The following is an 18434-nucleotide window of genomic DNA, read 5'->3' as shown; positions in this document are numbered from 1 at the left end:
GCTTTCAGGGAGCGTTGTGTGTGTTTGTTATTCTTGGCTTGCTCATTACAGGTACACGTCCATCCTTGAGACCCGACCTCCCTGAGAATTTTGTGCAATGTCCCTCTCTCTCTCATTCTTAGGTTGGATGCAAGGGGCTGCCTTGACTTTCTTAAACACAGAAGCGCAATGTTTCATTTCTTTGATTATACTGCTTTATCAATTTGGTTTTACAGCCACAGCACTGTAATCTTTTTTTTTTTTTATCAGGACTTTTAAAACTATTCTGGCATCTGTGACTTTCCATGAATTTAGAAAAAGCTTGTCTATTTCTACCAAAAGCCATGCTGACATTTTGATGGGAATTGCATTAGACCTTCCGCCTCCCTTAGGAAGATTTAGCATCTTCACTGTGTTGAGTCTTCAAATCTATGAACATGCTGTGTTTCTGTATTCACTTGGGTCTTCTCTCACTTTGGTGGGGGGACTTACTTCATAGCTCAGACATTAATGAATCTGCCTGCAATGCGAGAGACCTGGGTTCAGTCCCTGGTTGAAAAGATTCCAGTATTCTGGCCTGGAGAATTTGGTGGACTGTATAGTCCATGGGGTCAAAAAGAGTCAGACATGACTGAGCGACTTTCACTTTTTTGATCAGAATTTTGTGTTTTTTCAACGTACAGAGCCTATGCATACTTTTTAGCTGTATACTTCGGTGTTTCATTTTTGGGGAGGCTATTTTAAAATCACTTATTTACTTTTGGCGGTGCTGGGTCTTTGTTGCTGCACAGACTTTTCTCTAGTTGCAGCGCGAAGGGGCTGCTCTCCAGCTGTGGCGTACAGGCTTCTCATTGCCGTGGGTTCTCTTATTGTGGCCCACGGGCTCTGGGGTCCTCAGGCTTCAGGACTCGTGGCTCCCGGGTATAGTCGCTTCAGGGCATGTGGGATCTTCCCTGACCTGGGCCTGAACCAGTATCCCCTGCATTGGCAGGTGGATTCTTTAGCACTGAGCCCCCAGGGAAGCCCCTCTTTTGAGCTATTTTAAATGGTAATGGTATTTTCAAGTTCAGTTTCAGCAAGTTCATTGTTAGCATAGAGAAATGCAGCCGGGCTTCTTGTTTTAGATCTGGTATTCTGTGACCTTGGTATTCTCTCTCATTAATTCTACACGGTTGTTTTGAAAACCCAGTTCCACGGGACTTTCCAAAGCAGCAGTTACGTTAGGAATTCCCTGGTGGTCCAGTGGTTAGGACTCGACGCTTTCACTGCCGAGGGCCTGGGTACGATCCCTGGTCAGGAAACTAAGGTCCCACAAGACACATGGCCAGAAAATAATAATAATAAATAAATAAAAGAATCTGGGATAGAAGAAACAGAGCTGAAAATTGAGGGAAAAGGATCTTTTAAAACAGAAACAGTCATGTTATCTGCAAATACAGCTTTTTTCCTTTCCAATCTCTTTTATTAATTCTTCTTATCCCATTGTGGTAGCGGGAGTTCCCAGTACTATGTTGAATAAAAGTGGTAAGAACCATCCTTACCTGTTTCCAGGCTTCAGGTAGCAAGCAGTTGTTTACCACTACGTGTTAATAATGTTAAGTGTGTGTTGGGGGGCATACATTGTTTATCAATTTGAAGTGGTTTCCTTATAGCCTCTGTCATAGGACACTCTAACAGAGCAAGTCTGCGATACTCGTGGAAAATACAGGAGCACTTCTGCTCAGAAATAGCTGACCTTCACAGTAAGAGGGGTAAACAGGAGTAAACAGGGGTAAACCAGGAAAGTGTGGCTGAGAACCTGCCTGCCAGCGCAGGAGACACAGGTTGGCTCCCTGGTCCAGGAAGACACCACATGCTTACAACAACTAAGCCCACGCTCTGGAGCCCAGGCACCCTAGAACCCATGCTTCGCAACAAGAGAAGCCAGTGCACCACAGCTAGGGGCAGACCCTAGCTCTGCTCCCTGCAGCCAGAGAAAGGCCATGGCAGCAGCGAAGGCCCCGCACAGCCAAAACCAAAATACAAGATGATTCTTTTAAAAAAAAAAAGAGGGGTAAATAAAAACGATTAAAATGTGTCAGGTCAATGCCTTAGAGGTTTTGTTTCCAAATTTGCTCACACTGGTCAAGCTTTGCTGCCAAATAATTTTAGAAGACACTTTAGGCTTTAGTGTTTGTGGGTGCAGAGATTACGGATAAGGGATTGTACGTGTGTAAGTGTTAGCTTTGTTCCTGGAACGTTCATAGAGCTCTAGCTTCAAAAGGCCAAATGGACAGATCCTCCAATCTTGTCCGCTGAGCCAAGCAGTGGGAATAAGCAAGGACAGGCTCCACGTTCAGCAGCTAAGTAGAGAAATAAACTCAAAAGCAAGAGGAAGCAATGCCCAGCGGCCCAGAGGTCAGGAACCCCAACAGACGAAGTGCGTGGATCACACTCCAAGGGAGGCCACTTGGAAGGGCCACAGGGAGGGCCTGGGCCTCTAACCAAGGAGCGAGCCGTGGAGAAAGAGCGGATCCCCGGGCCGGGGGTCAGACGGGGTGGGGCCCAAGGGGTGGGCCGGGGCTGTGGCCTCCCTGCCGCGCTGGCCCGCAGGGGATTCCTGCACTGGTTCTCTGTATCAGACTGTAAGTCCCCGCTTTGAGTTTCCACAAGTGGAAACCTGCGTGTGCATGTCCAGCCCGTGAGTGAGTCCGCGTGTCTGGTGTGCGTTGTCCCGGGCATGCACCCTTTGCACGTGGCTGTGCCTTCTTGCGTGCCTTGCCGCCCAGCAGCGTGGAGGTCGGCAGCACATACCATGCGGCCCCTCAGTACGGAGGCACAGTAAGGGTTAAAGGGAACAAACTCACAAGAGGGAAGTAGCAAATTTACACAACCCCCCAAACTCTGATCACCCCGGGGCTTCAGCCAGGGGGTCAGTGTGCACCCCAGCCCAACCTGGCAGCACCCCGTACTTACAGGGCCCCAGGTCGGAAGCAGCTCCGCGTCCACATACGGAGGTTCCCCGTTTGAAGAAGTGACTGTCTCAGGAAAAGCTCAGCCGACTCTCAGCTGAGCTGAACCGAGCAGACGTGCGGAGGCCATCCGTGCTCAGCCCTCCAAGGAGAGGTGGACGGAGCCTCCGGGCCACCCAGTCCCCCGGGTCAGGGCACTGCCAGGCCCCTGGGCTCACCCACTGTGCCAGCTCTCCCCACCTGTCCTGACATGCGCAGGGTGGTGATCCCGCCGAGAGTCAGGTGTCTGGTCTGGGACGCGTGGACATGACGAGGAGTTCTCGTGATGGGTCACCGCCTGGGACGCTGGTGGAGGCTGCCTGGGGCTGTCCGACCCAGACACACTGGAGGAGGGAGCGTTTCTCAGTCCCCACCAGCCCCCTCCCACCTTCCATCCTCTGCCTTCGTTTGCTCAACCGCCTGAGACTGATCGTCCCCCCTGGGGCTGCACCAGTCTACCTACCCGTGTGTGAGTGTGTATACGTGCGCCCGCGTGTGTGTATGCACCACCTGCCTACCTGTTTTCCAGAGCAGTGAGTTCCACAGTTACTGTACTCTCATTACAAGGCACCTCCAGGGCCAACGAGGGTGGCCGGGGACTGCCCAAGGCAGCCAGCGTCCAAGGCTTTCCGGGTGTCTTGGCTCTGTCAAAGCGCCAGCCAAGGCCTTTAGCATCCAGTCCCGGGTGACAGGTAAGACGCTGGTGCCGGTCCACCGGGCTGGGTGAGTGTGCTAGTCTGCTCTTCGGCAGGAGCCGCCCGGAGGTCAGCCCGCCGTGAAGGCTGGCGCCACCGCAGTGACACCCCGGAGGGCCCGCCCACCTCCACTGGAGCTGTTTCCCCGGTGAAACAGGCACCTTTCCAGGCGCTGAGTCTCACAGGCAAGACCCCAGCCCAGTAATTTACCGCATGTCTGTGTGCTCGGTTGCTCAGTCGTGTCTGATTCTTTATGACCCCACAGACCATAGCCTGCCAGGCTCCTCTGTCCATGGGATTCTCCAGGCCAGAATACTGGAGTGGGTCGCCATTTCCTTCTTCAGGGGATCTTCCCGACCCAGGGATTGAACTCAGGGCTCCTGCATTGGCAGATGGGTTCTTTACCACTGAGCCACCAGTGAAGCCCCAGTGATGTCTTAGGCAAAGATATTAATAATCAGAGTGGGGAGAAGGTCCTCTGTGTGTGAAGTGATGCTGGCCTTTGCAGCCCAGGAGAGCTCATAGCAGGAGGCATCATTTTCATGTCATGATGGAACTCTTTGGAATTTCTCTCATAACACTGAAATTTGATTACAAGAGGACCTTTATCAGGATGAGAATGCTGGATCAGATAGTCATGACTTTCCTCACTATGAGGCAACCTGTATTCCACGGTATCTCAGAAAAAAGACAAAGGCTTCACACCTGAAGGCACGGGGACAATGACCAGAGTTTATGGCCAAAGAGTGCAACAGGCCCTGAAGTGGAAATGTTCATCGCTGAGTCATATCCAACTCTTTGGGACCCCAAGGACTGTAGCCTGTCATACTCCTCCGTCCATGGGATTCTCCCAGCAAGAATACTGGAGTGGGTTGCCATTTCCCTCTCCAGGGATCTTCTCGACCCAGGGATGGAACTTGGGTCTCCTGCATTGCAGGCGGGTTCTTGATCATCTGAGCCACCAGGGAAGCCCCAACAGGCTCTGAGGTGGCCAGAAACAGTAATCCTGTGAGATCGGTCTACTCTCTTCTGGATGACTTCCAAGGCTGCTGGCTGGAGGAGTCCACTGATAGTTGGCATCTGTCTAGCTAGCTACCTGATAGTGGGTTTACTGTTTTTAAATGAATTAAGCAACGGTTATTTACAATTTTTTAAAAACTTCACACCTCCATGATGCTGCATGCCTATCAGAACACCCCAGATGATTCCAAGGCTGACTTGTGCCCTAGGGCCTGAGATGGTTCTTGGGTTTTGGTATTTACATCTGGCGCACTGGTGAGTAAAGTCCAAGTTACCGTGAAAGCATGGGCGGCTGTGTGTTCTGTCGGCTCTGCGGGTGACCCGCCACACACCTAGGGTGAAGAGCCCCTGCCTTCACGGGCAGCAGCAACAGATGCTCTGCTGGCTCTGGGCACACCCGGGCCTGTTGTTGGACGTCATCCCTCCTTCCCAGAAGGTCCCAGTTCCCTCTTCCTTTCCACGGGTTTCGGAACAGCATAACATGAGGAAACGCCCTACTTTGAGCTGAGGGACCCTTTGCACACGGCCGTGACGGAATCCAGACACATCCGGCTCCTGGAGGCCGGGGCGGTCTGTCCCGGGTCCCCGGCGAGTCCGCCCCCTGCCCTCTGCTGCTCTGCGCAGAGCTGCGTCTGCTCACCCCCGGGAACAGACATGAACATGATTTCAGAGGGCGGTGCTCCGAAGGTTGGGGGACAAACGGACCACCAGCCCCGTCCCCGGAACGCCACGTACTCTCAGCCCAGCTCCACCCAGGGCGCCGTGGGCGCGCTTTTGGGAGGCTTTGGGAGGCAGGGAGCCCGCTGTAACCATGTGCACACGCAAGGGCCGTCACGGGCCGGGGTTGGGGGAGACCCAGGCCTCCCCCTCCCCGAAGGACAGCAGGCCCCTGGTGTCATGCGCGCCGAGCCCTGCGGCCGGCCCTGAAGCTGATGAGCGTTCTCTTCCCGCAGGCGGGCAGCGGAAATGAGCACTAGTCCATTTCCGGTCTGCGTCTGAGTCGGTAAACTTGTTTCAAAGCGGGAAGCTAAAGGTACGGCTCCTACTGATAGAAAGCGCCTGAGCTTCTCAAGTTGCAGAGGGGTCCCCCCTCCCCCCGGGATCCTCTGGCAGGGGCTGGAGCTGGCAGCCCCCTGTGAACGCGCCCTGGAGACGCCGGCACCTGCGCGGAGGCCACAGTCCCCTGCCAGGGCCCGCCTCCAGGCCTGCCCCGGAGGCCCTGAAACCAGGCCCCCTGAGATACAAGGAGGGTTCAGTCCCCGCCGGAGATACAGGGAGCGTTCAGTCCCCTTGGGGAGGTTTTCGGCACAATCCAGGTGGGAATGTTGGACGCCACTCCGTTCCGCTCACTGCAGTGACTCCTCCGCGCCTAACGCTGAGAGGGACCTCAAAGACCCAACAATCGAAGAAAGCCGCCCGCCGAACCACACGGGCAGAGGACGGCCGCTCATGTGTTTTGTTCACAAGTTACCAGTTTTCCGTGTAAGGCGCTGCCCTCGGTTATCAGGGGGAAACAGCACTGATGGCCCCGAAGGCCTCTTCCTGCAGGTCCCAGGCATGGGGAGAGGTCTCGGCCAGCCGGAGCGCAGCCACTGTGCCCGGAAGGGCCCGTGACGAGGGAAGCGGGCCCGACGCCGATGGTGGTGTCCACGCCGGCTGTCACCCCAGGTGTGGGTGCTCCTGGCACCCGGCGAGCAGACGCCAAGCGTGCAGCCCGACAGCCTGGGGGGCACAGGGCGCCCACCCCACAGCCACGAGGCCGGGAGGAGGGCTGCCCGGGCTGAGGTCGTGCACGCGGGGGGCTTGGGGGGGCGGCCTCGGTCCAGCAACGCCCAAGGACCTGGTAGGCGCACACATTCTGGGGGTGTGGCCCAGCACCCACCCGGGCCCTCTGGGGGTCTGTGCTGCACACCCCGGGGGGCCCACGGTGGGGAGAGCAGCACGTCTGACCATCTCGCTGGGTTCTCACGCCTGCACTTCTCGAGAGCGTGGGCGATGAGGGCAGCGCCCCCGACCGCCTTGGGCGGCAGGAGGCCTGGTCCGCGCCCGGCCGCTGCCTGGACACGCGGGGTGCAGGCTGAGCGCTCGCGACCCTGACTTTCTGGTCGACTGGGGCGCAAGTGTAGCCCCCACCTGGCCTGACTGCGGCCACTCGGTCGGTGGCTCGGAACGCCTCAGCCGCCGGCCGCACAGTCCCCACGCACCTCGTGGGGACCCCCTTTGCCCAGGGCCCATCTGCACGGGAATCGGCAGGCCTTCCCTCTGCCTGCTCTTGCTGTGGCAGCAGGCTGCCCCACCCGAGTGTGGGGATGTCACTGGTGCTCCCCGCTGTGGCTCAGAGGGGGGCGTGCACCCCAGGGGAACCAGGAGCAGGAGAGGAATCCAGGGGCGCTGGGAGTAAGGGGCCGGGGGAGGGGCGTGGAGTGGGAGGGGGGGCAGGGGGAAGAGAGGGGCGCTGGGGGGGGCGGCGCAGGACCAGGCCACCTGGAGTCTTGAATCTCCAGGAAGCAAGGTTTCCATAGGAGTGTGGAAAAGCAATGATGTATGGAGACAGACTTGGGGAATTAAAGGAAAACCCTTTCTTAACACTGAAAATATAAAACATATGAACTGCCTGCCAATCCCTCACTTAGCGTTCATATTTTATTTGATTTCTCAGGAAGACACCTGTTGTTCCAGATTCACATTTGTGGGGTCAAGTCCGCCGAGCATCTCTTCACCACTGTCCTCAGGGACCAGCAGCATTTATTACAGAAGCATGACAGAGGGTTGGCTTTGGTCAGTTTGCTGTGTTTATTGTGCTCCGCTAACAGGGAAGCTGACTTATGCCAAAGGAGGAACGGGCCGGTTGGTGGGGAAGCAGACTGCAGACCAGGCAGGATCAGGCCTCACAGAGTCTCTAGAGTGGTCCCGGCCACTGGGCGGGCCTTGGGGACTGGCAGGCGCTCAGGGCTCTGAGACGGCTCAGCTCAGCCACGGCCCGGTTAACGTCAGTCTCAGTACCCTGAGGAGGAGGGGCAGCCGGTCTGACCTCAGTCTCAGTACCCTGAGGAGGAGGGGCGGCCGGTCTGACATTGCTCTCAGTACCCTGAGAGGGAGGAGTGGGCGCTCTGACCTCAGTCTCAGTACCCTGAGGAGGAGGGGCGGCCGGTCTGACATTGCTCTCAGTACCCTGAGGAGGAGGGGCGGCCGGTCTGACCTCAGTCTCAGTACCCTGAGGAGGAGGAGCAGCCATCTGCCATTGCACTCAGTACCCTGAGGTGGAGGGGTTGGTGGTCTGACATTGCTCTCAGTACCCTGAGGAGGAGGGGCAGGTGGTCTGACCTCAGTCTCAGTACCCTGAGGAGGAGGGGCGGGTGGTCTGACCTCAGTCTCAGTACCCTGAGGAGGAGGGGTGGGTGGTCTGACATTGCTCTCAGTACCCTGAGGAGGAGGGGCGGGCAGTCTGATCTCAGTCTCAGTACCCTGAGGAGGAGGGGTGGGTGGTCTGACATTGCTCTCAGTACCCTGAGGAGGAGGGGCGGGCAGTCTGATCTCAGTCTCAGTACCCTGAGGAGGAGGAGCAGCCATCTGCCATTGCACTCAGTACCCTGAGGTGGAGGGGTTGGTGGTCTGACATTGCTCTCAGTACCCTGAGGAGGAGGGGCAGGTGGTCTGACCTCAGTCTCAGTACCCTGAGGAGGAGGGGCGGGTGGTCTGACCTCAGTCTCAGTACCCTGAGGAGGAGGGGCGGGTGGTCTGAACTCAGTCTCAGTACCCTGAAGAGGAGGGGCGGCTGTATGACATTGGTCTCAGTACCCTGGGAAGAAGGGGCGGGTGGTCTAACCTCAGTCTCAGTACCCTGGGAAGGAGGGGCGGGCGGTCTGACCTCAGTCTCAGTACCCTGAGGAGGAGGGGCAGCCATATGACATTGCTCTCAGTACCCTGAGGAGGGGCGGGTGGTCTGACCTCAGTCTCAGTACCCTGAGGAGGAGGGGTGGCCATATGACATTGCTCTCAGTACCCTGAGGAGGAGGGGCGGGTGGTCTGACCTCAGTCTCAGTACCCTGAGGAGGAGGGGCAGGGTGTCTGCCATTGCGCTCAGTACGCTGAGGAGGAGGGGCGGCCGGTCTGACATTGCTCTCAGTACCCTGAGAGGGAGGAGTGGGCGCTCTGACCTCAGTCTCAGTACCCTGAGGAGGAGGGGTTGGCGGTCTGACATTGCTCTCAGTACCCTGAGAGGGAGGAGTGGGCACTCTGACCTCAGTCTCAGTACCCTGAGGAGGAGGGGCAGCCAGTCTGACCTCAGTCTCAGTACCCTGAGGAGGAGGGACAGGCCGTCTGCCATTGAGCTCAGTACCCTGAGAGGGAGCAGTGGGCGCTCTGACCTCAGTCTCAGTACCCTGAGGAGGAGGGACAGCCGGTCTGACCTCAGTCTCAGTACCCTGAGGAAGAGGGGCAGCCGGTCTGACATTGCTCTCAGTATCCTGGGAAGGAGGGGCGGGTGGTCTGACCTCAGTCTCAGTACCCTGAGGAGGAGGGGCGGCCATATGACATTGCTCTCAGTATCCTGAGGAGGAGGGGCGGCCGGTCTGACCTCAGTCTCAGTACCCTGAGGAGGAGGGGTGGGTGGTCTGAAATTGCTCTCAGTACCCTGAGGAGGAGGTGCGGGCGGTCTGACCTCAGTCTCAGTACCCTGGGAAGGAAGGGCGGGCGGTCTGACCTCAGTCTCAGTACCCTGAGGAGGAGGGGCGGCCATATGACATTGCTCTCAGTACCCTGGGAAGAAGGGGCGGGTGGTCTAACTTCAGTCTCAGTACCCTGTGAAGGAGGGGCGGGTGGTCTGACCTCAGTCTCAGTACCCTGAGGAGGAGGGTTGGCTGGTCTGACCTCAGTCCCCGTACCCTGAGGAGGGGCGGGTGGTCTGACCTCAGTCTCAGTACCCTAAGGAGGAGGGGCGGCCATATGACATTGCTCTCAGTATCCTGAGGAGGAGGGGCGGGTAGTCTGACCTTAGTCTTAGTACCCTGAGAGGGAGAGGCACGCGGTCTGACCTCAGTCTCAGTACCCTGAGGAGGAGGGGCATGGTCTCCCTTGGCCCCACCCCACCCTGGGGCAGCTCGGGCCATCCTGGCTGGGCCGCACGTCCCCCACCCTGTGACGGCCAAGAGGGGCCCAAGGGCCACGGCAGCAGGAAACACAGCAGACGTGGCCGTGAGAACCTCGGAAAGGCTGGCAGGGGAGGTGCTGGGGCGGGTACAGCGTGATCGGGACCTGGGCAGCTTGCGCAGATGCCTCGGGAGGCAGCAAGCTGCCGGAGCCGCTTATGGGGAGGAAGCCCCTTACCCAGCTGGGAGACGTTGCTGAAGTAGATCAGCAGGGTAGACTTGAACTCCTCAAACACGATGATCTGCAGAGAGGCAGGGGTGCCCCTGAGACACACGCTCAGCCGAGGCTGGGCGGGGTGGGGTGAGCACTGCCCGGGGCGGGGAGAGGTGCAGAGCGGGAGGTCACCTCGTTTAACCCGGGCTTGAGCCAGGGTCCCGGGAGGTAAAGCGTTTCCTGGGGCCCGAGGTTCCAGTAGCGTCCCAGGTTCTGTCCGTTGATGAAGACCACTCCTTTCGTCCAGCCCTGGAAGACATTGAAGCAGAGTTGCAGGACACACACACACACACACACACGATGCAGGTTGCAGCCACAGCCACACTCAGACAGCAACGCAGGCCCAGCTGCGGCCCTCGAGGGGTAGTGACCTGGAGACTCTGCGCTGTTGCCCCCGCCCGGCCTTGGCTCCTGCTCCGGGCCCCCAGGAGGGAGGCACTAGGTTCCAACTCACCTTGCATGCGCACCCACCTCAGGGCCCCACCACGTCCCCACTGCCGCCCCCCCCCCCCACGACACAGGGTGGCAGGCAGCTTGGGCACGTTTCTTTGGCCTCCCTCCCCACCCTGAGTCAACACCAGGCGGCCGTGGGGTGACGATGGTATCCTGGGACAGAAGCTTGGCTGGGGACACAGCCGGGAAGAACACCACTCACCCGCAGGCTCATGAAGGTGTCCTTGGGTTGACTGCCGACTCTCAGGAGGGCAAGGAAGAATGCAGGGCCCTCAGCGTGGAGAAAGCTGGGCTTCCAGATGTTGGGAAGTTTCCTAGGGAGAGTCAGTCCAGTGGACAGGTTACACCCTCCTTGACAGCATGTCAGCTGTGCCTTCGGAGGGCTGTCTCCTCCCTGCTGAGTCCAGTGTCCCCTCCAATGGCCCATTTGGGGTCCACAACACAGTAATGAGACAGCAGACCAAGGCTGGGGAGTGGGGGCAGTGACCACTCTGTCCTGGACAACTAGGAGACTTGGGGTCACTTTCTTCAGTGTTCTGGGTCTCTGCCTCTTGTGTGAACACAAACAGGTCTGGCTGGCTGGTCTCTGGTCTCCCCATCTGTGATCAGGCACCTAGAGCCAGTGGTTGGGTACCCACCTCTGTATGAATTTATTCTGCATCTCCAGGCTGTAGATTTTAAATTTTCTCAGTGGAGAACTGTTTAGATAGATGTTCCCAGTAAGACCTGCAGAAGAGGGGGAAGAGGACACCAAGACAGGGCAGCTGCAGAGAAGTGCCCCTGCCTGGCCCCCTGAAGGAGGATGGAGGAGGCCAGGGAGGATGGAGGAGGCCAGGGGAGGATGAGGAGGATGGAGGAGGCCAGGGGAGGATGAGGAGGATGGAGGAGGCCAGGGGAGGATGAAGAAGGCCAGGGGAGGATGGAGGAGGTCAGGGGAGGATGAGGAGGATGGAGGAGATTAGGGAGGATGGAGGAGGCCAGGGGAGGCTGGGGAGGATGAAAGGGGTCAGGGGAGGATGGAGGAGGCCAGGGGAGCGTGGAGGAGGTCAAGGGAGGATGGGGAGGATGGAGGAGATTAGGGAGGATGGAGGAGGCCAGGGGAGGATGGGGAGGATGGAGGAGGTCAGGGAGGATGGAGGAGGTCAGGGGAGGAGGATGGAGGAGGCCAGGGGGGATGAAGAAGGCCAGGGGAGGATGAAAGAGGCCAGGGGAGGATGGGGAGGATGGAGGAGGCCAGGGGAGGATGAGGAGGCCAGGGGAGGCTGGGGAGGATGAAAGGGGTCAGGGGAGGATGGAGGAGGCCAGGGGAGCGTGGAGGAGGTCAAGGGAGGAGGATGGAGGAGGCCAGGGGAGGATGGGGAGGATGAAAGGGGTCAGGGGAGGATGGAGGAGGCAGGGGAGCGTGGAGGAGGTCAAGGGAAGATGAGGAGGATGGAGGAGGCCAGGGGAGGATGGGGAGGATGAAAGGGGTCAGGGGAGGATGGAGGAGGCAGGGGAGGGTGGAGGAGGTCAAGGGAGGATGAGGAGGATGGAGGAGGTCAGGAAGGATGGGGAGGATGGAGGAGGTCAGGGGAGGACGAAGGAGGATGGGGAGATTGGAGGAGGCCAGGGGAGGAGGAGGATGGGGAGGCTGAAGGAGGCCAGGACACAGGCCTGGGCTCCAGGGAGGGACAATCAGCGCTCCCAGGGCAGCACTTGGCCCACTTTGTTCTCCAAGGGTGTTTCTGCAGCCTCCTCCTGGAAGAGGCAGGGCACTCTGTGCGCTCAGTGCTAGAAAAGCACCTTCGGGGGAGCCTGGAGCAGGACGTGACCCTCCTCCCCTTGAAGCCCACTCTGTCATGCTCCCGGGCGGGCCTCTCACTGACCAGGAGCCCCCGAAACTTCCAAACCGTGATCCCGGTCACGGCTGCCCGGGCTGGGGAAGCACCCCAGGAGTGCCCTGGCGCCTCCTCTGCCGGGGCCCACCTTTCCTCTCCTGGTTCATGCTGGTCCCGGAGGCAAGCCGTCCTTGGTTCTCCACCAGGATCCTCAGCGTCAGGAACTCCTTGTAATGCTGCCCAACACACACCAGCTGGTGGGGGGGGGGCACTCAGGCCTCTTCTGGAGACCACTGGGGACCCCCCAAGACTGGGACGATCTCGGAAACTGGGGGCTGTCAGAGGGTGGGGCTTGGCACCCCAGACCTCAGCTCCGGGCCAGGCAAACCCTGAAGCTCCTCCTCCACCCTCCTCCCATACTGGGCCTGCCGAGAAATGAAGAGTCATTGAACAGTCTACTGGAGACTCTTCTGAGGCTGGTGATCAACGCAGAGATTTCTGAGCAGCAAACACCCAGGGTGGGACAGTCCTGCCCGCCCCCCAAGGAGCTCACGGCTCAGCCCTGCGGGGCCTCTTCGAGGAAGCCCAGGGCCCCAGGGGGCTGGAACCGCGGGGTATGTACGTCATTGTGAAGAATCAGCCTTTGATGCGTGTCATCCAGGACTCCTATATACTTGTCATCTAGAAACACCTGCCAAAGAGAGCGGGCAAGACTGTGGGGTGCAGATATGGCAGGAGGGGGTGAGGTGCCAGGGTCCCAGGGGAGGACTACGTCTGCTTCCGGGAAGGCGACCAGCTGACGCTGGTCCACAGAGAGGGGACACTGAAGGCAGCTTGGCCCAGGGGCATGAGGAGAGCCCGGAGCCCCTGCGGGGGGCCCACGGGGACCAGGGCAGAGACGCAGTGACTGCGTCCCCACCCCCACCACTGCCCACCATGCTGTGTCCGCCCCCGACGCCCCGCAAGGCTGCTCGAGCCCTGCGGGACACAGAAGGGCCCACAAAGGGCACGGCAGAGGGTCTGAGTTAGGTCGAAACTTCCCGAAAGGAACTGACTCGGAGACTGTACAAATCAAAATCCACGAGGATCCAAAAAGTCAGTAGTATGCAGAACAAAGGATTCACATTTTACGCTTACTAGGGTCCCAAGACGAGCGCTACAGGCTCGACAGTCCCTGCTCGAGTGACCACCGCTGAGTGACTAAAGGTCTCCCCGCAGCAGCGGTGGCCGAGGTGCACACACAGTCCCAGCCTGAAGACTCGCGCAGGGCTGAGGACACAGCCGCCCTGCGCTCGCAAGCGGGAGGGGCTGTTCCCAGACCCAGGACCGCCATGGGAGAGTGGCTGGGAGGGCCGGGGAGTGGGGGCAGTCAGGATGGGACTCGCCCTCGGGAAGGAACTCGGGGGCCCCACGAGGTGGGGACAGTGAGCCCTCTGAGGCAGGAAGGTCGGGAACTGGGTCTGATGGCCATGCCGCAGAATTCTAAGACCACGCGCGACAGCCTGGGTTTGCAAAGAGCAGCCAAGTGATGCGGCTCCACCAGGGACCCAGCAGACAAGGCGAGGGGGAGGCCCGGGTGGGGTGGCCACAGCTTGGGTGCGGGGCTGCAGCTGCGGTTCCTCTAAGAAGCTCACGATGGGTTTGGACATGATGAGTCTGGGAAGCCACAGGAGCGTACACCCGAGTGAAGACACGCATTCAGCAAACAGTAGGGAATGAGGGTCTACAGCTAAGAGGTCACGATGAGTGCAGGGGGACACAGAGGCTGGGATGACGGGACCATAAGGGGCAGGAGGAGCCTGGAACAGCCCCTGCGCAGGGCGGGCAGGAGGCGCCCCAGCGCCCAGAGCCCCTGTTTTCTGGTCAAGGTCACTGCACCTCTCTTCGGCTTCCTCACTGGTAACAGGTATCTTAGATGGGTGTTTCAAGAACTAAACGCGCAGATCCGACCGCTACGCGCCAAGGAAACGTCTGGGGTCTCTGTCTGAGGCCCACGGGGGCGTCCAGGCCCCTCCCGGTTCTCCTCCATGAGTGGCATCAAGGGCACTCAGGCTTCGGTGGGCACCCCCCACCCCAGGACACCCAGTAGCTTACGCCTGTGAGAGCAGTGGCTTACATACGAACACCAAGCAAGTCACCGAAGGGACCAGAGGTGAGACACAAGGGCGGCTTTCCACTGGTCAGGAAGAGGCCGGCCTGCTGTTCAGACGTTCAGCCACATGGGCAGGGTCTCGCCAGCAGAGAAGGGCACCCTCTGCCCGCCCCCGCCCCTTACCTGGCCCCGATCCTTCACATGGCCATCCGAGTTTAGGACGCCTCCTCCGGTGACGACGGTCTCATAAAGTATGTACCCAGCAGACTGGCCGTTCCCTTGGTTCACGGACAGCTGTTCCATGGAGAGCGGCCCCATGGACCTCACGGGCTGCTGCAGAGATGGGAGTGGAAACCAGGCTGGGGGTGGCCTCATCACAGGCCAGGAAGCTCAGGGGGCACAGGGCCAAGTGAGCCCCTGCGATGACCAGTCTGCGGCAGCCGCTTGGTGCTCCACTCTGTGGTGACCAAGAGGGGCAGGGGGCGGGGTCCCCGAGGGAGGGGACAGATGCATTGGGCTCCCGTGTGGCTCAGAGGTAAAGAACCTGCCGGCAGTGCAGCAGACTCAGAGGTTCCATCTCTGGGTCAGCAAGATTCCCCGGAGGAGGAAATGGCAACCCACTCCACTACTCTTGCCTGGAAAATCCCATGGACAGAGGAGCCTGACTGGCGGCAGTCCACGGGGGTTGCAAAGAGTCGGACACGACTGAGCGACTTAGCAACAACCTAGGTCTCCTAATCTGAACTGTAGGAGTAGAAGGGACTGAAACTTCGAAGACTGCTCTCTGTGCCCTGTGTTCATTCCCTCCCCCACCGAGTCCTGAGCTCACGTCCATGCGCAGGGCACTCACGTCATCCTGGTGAATCAGGGTGTCCCACAGGGATATGAAGTGACCTGCGGCCAGGGGAGCGTATGTGTCCTTAGGCTTGCAGCCTCGCTGCTGGAAGCTGGGAACCTCTGCAAACCACAAGCAGGAGGCTGGCTCCTTCCCCAGCCCCGTCCAAGGCTGCAGCGCTCTCTGCTGCCCCCGGCCAGCCTGCCCAGCACCATGAAGGGTCCACAGGGGCAGGGACCGAGGGGAGGGAGTCCTCCTGCACCCAGAGGCCTGGCCCGTGTGCCCTGCTGTCCCGGAAATGGAGGCGGCCAGCACCTTGGCCTCCCCCGGGCCAGCTGTCTCAGCCCTGCTGCTCAGAATCTCCTGAAAGCCAGCGGGGGAACACGCGTGCTCAGATTCTGCCCCCTCTCCCCCCTTCCACCCAGATATGAGCATCTCATGGCTCTGGGGAGGGCCTGGCCCCTCTAGTTCCCACCGACGGTGCGGCTGGGGGTCCGTGTCTCGTGCAGCCTGACTCCCCAGACCCCTGAGGATAAAACGTGCTGGGGCGAGCTGGACTCACCCAAGGACCACATCTGCATCTCTCCCCTCCTCCCCGTCCCCCACAGCCCAGAGCCCTCTGGGGGGCGGGGAGGGTACCTGCATCAGAGTGAAAAAGCTTTTGGAATACGAGATACTCGGGTGTATAGTCTCCATCCTCTGTCAGCAGCGCCCCATAGTCTGAGAATAGAAACAAATCTGTCACCTTCCCTAAAAGGTCCAGCCTCCGGAGGGACGTCAGCCCTTGCTGCTGAGTCTAAGGGCCCTTCACACAGCCGCTCTGGGAGGGAGACCTTGAGGCAGGATGGTGCCCAATGCCGGCTCCCCACGACCCCCCGGGAGGGACAGATGGCAGCCTCAGGGGGTCAGAAGCCCAGGCTGGAGCCCAGCGCAGGGACCCGGAGGTTTCCAACCAGACCCCTTCCCCTCTCTCACCCTTGCTGCCTGCTTGGTCTCTGAGCAGAGTCGCAGACTGGGGGAGACCTAGTCATCAACACCCAACACCCGGGATAGGGGCATCAAGGGAATGGGTTTCACAGTGAGCCCGGAAGAACAAAGGCTTGTGGAGTGAATCTGAGTCAGTTGAGCTAAGATGGATGTACCTAGAGCCTGTTATAGAGAGTGAAGTAAGTCAGAAGGACAAAAATAGATATTATATGTTAACGCACACATATGGAACCTAGAGAAATGGTACCGATGAGCCTAGCCACAGGAGGATCAGAGGTGCAGACGCAGAGAACGGCTGTGCGGGCATCCAGGCGGGAAGGGAGGCTGGGCGGGCTGAGAGCCGCGTCTCCACAGACACAGGACCGTGGGTGGGACCGTGGCTCATGGGAAGGTGCATCTCGCACTGGGAGCTCAGGCAGCACTGAGTGCCCACCTGGAGGGTGGATACCTGGGGCTGATTCACTGCTGGATGGCGGAAACCAACACAGCACTGAAAAGCAATCATCTGCCAATGAAAGCTAAGGTTTTTACAAAGGCTGCACAGTGGATGGACAGAGCTAAGCTCCCAGCTTCTCTGCTTGCAAAGGCCTGGACCGGAGACCGCAGAGGCGGGGCAGCTGCAGGCAGACCCGCGGGACCCACTGGTACTTGCCGTAGCTGGTGACCATAGGGAGGCGATGGCCGCGGAACGCGGCCCCGCCCATGAAGCCGAAGTTGGTGCCGCCGTGGAACATGTAGAAGTTGAGGGAGAACCTGAGCTGCAGCATCTCCCGGGCTTCATGCATCAGCACTGCAGGGGGCGGGGAGAGGGGAGCAGAGCCTCTGTGACTTCAGGACCGCACGTGCGGGGTGGGGAGGGGCAGGGGAGAGGGCGGGGGGCAGGCAAGAGGGAGAGGAGCCTCGGGGATGTCAGGACTGTTAGGGGTGGGGGACGGGGGGGCGGGGGGCGGGGGAGGGGAGGGGGAGGGGGCAGCAGAGGAGCCCGGGTGACTTCAGGACTGCACGTGGGGGGCGGGGGGCGGGGGGAGGGGGGGGGGGAGGGGCACAGCACAGCACAGACACAGCACACAGGATCTGCCCGCCCCATCGACCTCAGGGATTCCAATCAGCCGGCAGGAGGCAGGCCAGCGCCCTTGGAGTCCCGCCGACACCCGCCCTCGGAGATGAACAGGGGCGACATGCGACTCACTGTGCAGGTCCAGACTGTTCCGAGAAGTGCCCCATCCATCCAGAGACCTGGCGGTGTACACCATCATCATGACCGGGCCGGGGCCCTGCGGAAGCAGAGCATCCACGCATTCGAGCCGGCTGGTCACCCGGCCCGCCTCACTGCGGGCATCCTCATGGCCCCTCGCTGCTCTCACGGCGCACGCCCCACCTGGCCTGCCTCACTGCGGGCATCCTCATGGCCCCTCGCTGCTCTCACGGCGCACGCCCCACCTGGCCTGCCTCACTGCGGGCATCCACATGGCCCCTCGCTGCTCTCACGGCGCACGCCCCACCTGGCCTGCCTCTCGTGGTCTCACTGTTCCAGCTTTGGAGAGATCAATGGCCGTGGCCACTTTAAGTTTCCAGAACAGCAGAATCTCTTCATCCCCTGATCCAACCCCAGGAGAGGTCTCATAGGGAAGCACCTGACCCAGAGAACGCAGTGAAGATGTCAAGAACCAACTGCCAACAATGCAAGCCCAGTGAGAATCCCACACAATCCCCGGCTCCTGCTCTGCCCTTGGCCAGCCAGAGCCATCCTGAGGCCCGAGGTCGGAGGCCCTCCTCCGTCCCAGGCCTTCAGGACCTATGACCTCCACATTCAGGCTCACACAGTCCACAGTTAAAAGTCAACGCTGCTCCTTCGAGTTCTGAAAGTTAATGCAGCCTTGGAATGTCTGCTCTCAGCGCAGGGACCCCAGCCCCCAGCCCCCTGTAGCATTCACATTCCTGCCTAAGCTGATAAACGCTTCAAAGAAAGACAAAAAGAATTAAACTAACAAAACCACTGCCAACTTTGTGCACCACAAAATCACGTGACCTTTTCATTCATTTCTGCCTGGCATCCTGTAATTTAACATTTTAAAAATATTCTACTGAATTCCAGAGATAATGTGCTCACTCCTTTAAGACTGACTCAAGCTTCCCAGGTGGTGCTAGAGGAAAAGAACCCGCCTGCCAAAACTGGAGACACAAAAGTCATGGTTCGATCCCTGG

General features: G+C 59.4%; 1 protein-coding gene across 1 annotated transcript in view; it reads right to left on the bottom strand.

The window, feature by feature from the left end:
- Nucleotides 1-7462: 7462 nt before the first annotated feature.
- Nucleotides 7463-18434, bottom strand: part of LOC122703495 (beta-galactosidase-1-like protein 2) — a 33113-nt gene continuing 22141 nt past the window's right edge. Inside the window, exons 9-20 of the mRNA XM_043917790.1 lie at nt 17419-17503; nt 16882-17019; nt 15882-15962; nt 15258-15364; nt 14591-14740; nt 12938-13006; nt 12464-12551; nt 11137-11224; nt 10701-10812; nt 10178-10294; nt 10010-10073; nt 7463-7688 (exon numbers count right to left, since the gene is read on the bottom strand). Coding sequence (XP_043773725.1) covers nt 7681-7688; nt 10010-10073; nt 10178-10294; nt 10701-10812; nt 11137-11224; nt 12464-12551; nt 12938-13006; nt 14591-14740; nt 15258-15364; nt 15882-15962; nt 16882-17019; nt 17419-17503 — 1107 coding nt within the window. The 3' untranslated portion in view covers nt 7463-7680. The remainder of the gene's footprint in view (nt 7689-10009; nt 10074-10177; nt 10295-10700; nt 10813-11136; nt 11225-12463; nt 12552-12937; nt 13007-14590; nt 14741-15257; nt 15365-15881; nt 15963-16881; nt 17020-17418; nt 17504-18434) is intronic.

The sequence above is a fragment of the Cervus elaphus genome, chromosome 1 (genome assembly GCF_910594005.1).
Source record: "Cervus elaphus chromosome 1, mCerEla1.1, whole genome shotgun sequence".
In the NCBI taxonomy this organism is placed as follows: Eukaryota; Metazoa; Chordata; class Mammalia; order Artiodactyla; family Cervidae; genus Cervus; species Cervus elaphus.
Note: the sequence above shows the minus strand (reverse complement) of the source record. Positions and strands in the feature narration are given on the sequence as shown.